The sequence below is a fragment of the Pristis pectinata genome, chromosome 12, assembly GCF_009764475.1.
Source record: "Pristis pectinata isolate sPriPec2 chromosome 12, sPriPec2.1.pri, whole genome shotgun sequence".
In the NCBI taxonomy this organism is placed as follows: Eukaryota; Metazoa; Chordata; class Chondrichthyes; order Rhinopristiformes; family Pristidae; genus Pristis; species Pristis pectinata.
Genome location: NC_067416.1, coordinates 31,761,361 through 31,763,441, shown reverse-complemented (window position 1 = coordinate 31,763,441; position 2,081 = coordinate 31,761,361). Strand labels below are relative to the sequence as shown.

Genomic DNA, 2,081 nt, shown 5'->3' with positions numbered 1-2,081 from the left:
TACAGTTGAAGTGAGAGAATCCGCTGAATTACAATGGATTAACTACGGTTCCATGTGTTATATATCCCTCTTCCAGGAGGAGAAGGTCTCCCTCCAAATTAGATTTATACCGCATTCACTGCAGGATGGGTACGTGGATGTTCCCGTGGTTTGCAGTGTGACCTTTAGACTCAGATGATTAATGTGCGCAGTGGGTGTCAAATCTGCCGATTAATGTGTGGGCAGTGGACTGCCCCGTCGCTGCTGGGACTGCTTCAGCGGTAAAGGGCGGTGATGGTTTCCAGACTGATCTCTGCCTCGCACTCATACTGAACCCCGCCCGGGAGCAGCAGGTTTCCCCGCTCTCCGGCGCTCTGAGCCGACGAAATGTTCGAGACCTTGTCGAAGGGGAGCTCGTGTTCCTCGGGTTCGGTGACCGAGTGGGGAAGCTGGTTGGGGAGTGCGCCGCCGTTGACAACGGTAGCGGTGGCGTCCTTGTGCAGAGTGGTGTCGTGGTGGTAGGAGACCAGTTCGTTGCTGAGGTTGACAGCCTCCACTGCGTTATTGGGGCAGAAGCGAGCGCAGCCCAGGATGGTGGTGAAAGCCTTCCTGAAATCGGCATTGAAGGCGTAGATGACCGGGTTGAGGGACGAGTTGGCCCAGCCGAACCACACGAAGATGTTGAAGGTGCTTTCACTGACGCAGGGCAGCTCTGTGGTTCGGTAGAGCTGCAGGTCGCAGAACGGGACCATGCAGTTGAGCACGAAGAAGGGGAGCCAGCAAAAGACAAAGACCCCCATGATTATAGACAGAGTCTTGAGCACCTTGGTCTCTTTCTTGAAGGAGGTCTTCAGTGCCGCTTCGTGCGGGCAATCGGCTGTGTGCTCTTGGCAACTCTGGGCGTGCTCCACCGCTCTCTCCAGGGAAGAGATCCTTCGGATCTGGGTCTGGGCGATGCGGTAGATCCGCGTGTAGGTTCCGAGCATGATCACCACCGGGATGTAAAAGCTGATGAGCGAGGAGGAGATTGCATAAGTCCTGTTCAGGCTGGAGTCACAGTTGTTGTGCCTGCCTTCCCAATCTTGCAGCAGGTCCGCCTCTGCCCTGTGCCAGTTCAACTGCACCGGGATGAAGGAGATCAGGATGGAGAGTGTCCAGGCCACCCCGATCATGACGAAAGCCACCCTCTGGGTCATCTTCCGCTCGTATCTGAAGGGGCTGGCGATGGCCCAGTACCTGTCCAAGCTGATGATGCACAGATTGAGGATGGAAGCAGTCGAGCACATGATGTCGAACGCGATCCAAGTGTCGCAGAAGGAACCGAACAGCCAATATCCAGCCACCTGGCTCAAGGCTTTCCAGGGCATCACCAGAACGGCCACGAAAAGGTCGGACACCGCCAGCGAGATGACGAAGAAGTTTGTGACTTTCGACCTCAGGTGCCTGAACTTGATAACAGCCAGACAGACCAGGGTGTTTCCCAGCAGAGTGGAGAGAATAAGCAGGAAAAGCAAGCAGCCGGTCACCGCCCGCAGGGTCAACTCCGAACTCGCCACTCCGGAGATCCTGGTGTGGTTCGTTAAGTTTCCCATGGAGATCTCGACTCTCTGTGGAGCCCGCCGCTTCTGTTTTAGACCAAGTGCAATCTTACAGTTCCCCGGTCTTCAGAATCATCATACGGTTTCTCTCGCAGGGAGCCTTGTTCAAGCGCATGAGACATGTGTTTCTGGACGGAATTCCTGTATCGCCTGTTCCACCAATACAGCAAAGATGGGCAAGGTTCAATCTGTCTGGCGCCCCTGGGGTGTTGGGTTCTACCACCACCATACCGGCCGGAGTGTACTTCTGGAATGGAAATATATTCAGTTCTGGGAAACCGAGATACTGGGGTTATTTGTTTTAAAAAGTTGAAACTCACTGATCTGGTACACTGCAAAGGCAGTAAGCATTAACAATTATTAACTACAATAAAATAACCACCTTATATGATCTATTGTAACTACGCTGTATGCTATATATACTATCTACTAACCACACTGTGATGGAACTATACATTACATTGTGAAGGTCTTTATGTATTACCTACAAATGCATTAACCGTA

The 2,081-nt window shown here is 52.8% G+C and overlaps 1 protein-coding gene across 1 annotated transcript; it reads right to left on the bottom strand.

Moving 5' to 3' along the window:
* Positions 1-254: 254 nt before the first annotated feature.
* On the bottom strand, positions 255-1,538 carry drd6b (dopamine receptor D6b). The gene has a single exon (XM_052027751.1). It carries the CDS (start codon positions 1,344-1,346, stop codon positions 255-257), a length of 1,092 nt encoding a protein of 363 aa, XP_051883711.1. The 5' UTR covers positions 1,347-1,538.
* Positions 1,539-2,081: the final 543 nt, after the last annotated feature.

Bases quoted from the DNA above. Each gene is read 5' to 3' on its own strand.
- drd6b (XM_052027751.1), bottom strand. From the start codon at position 1,346: ATGCCCTGGAAAGCCTTGAGCCAGGTGGCTGGATATTGGCTGTTCGGT.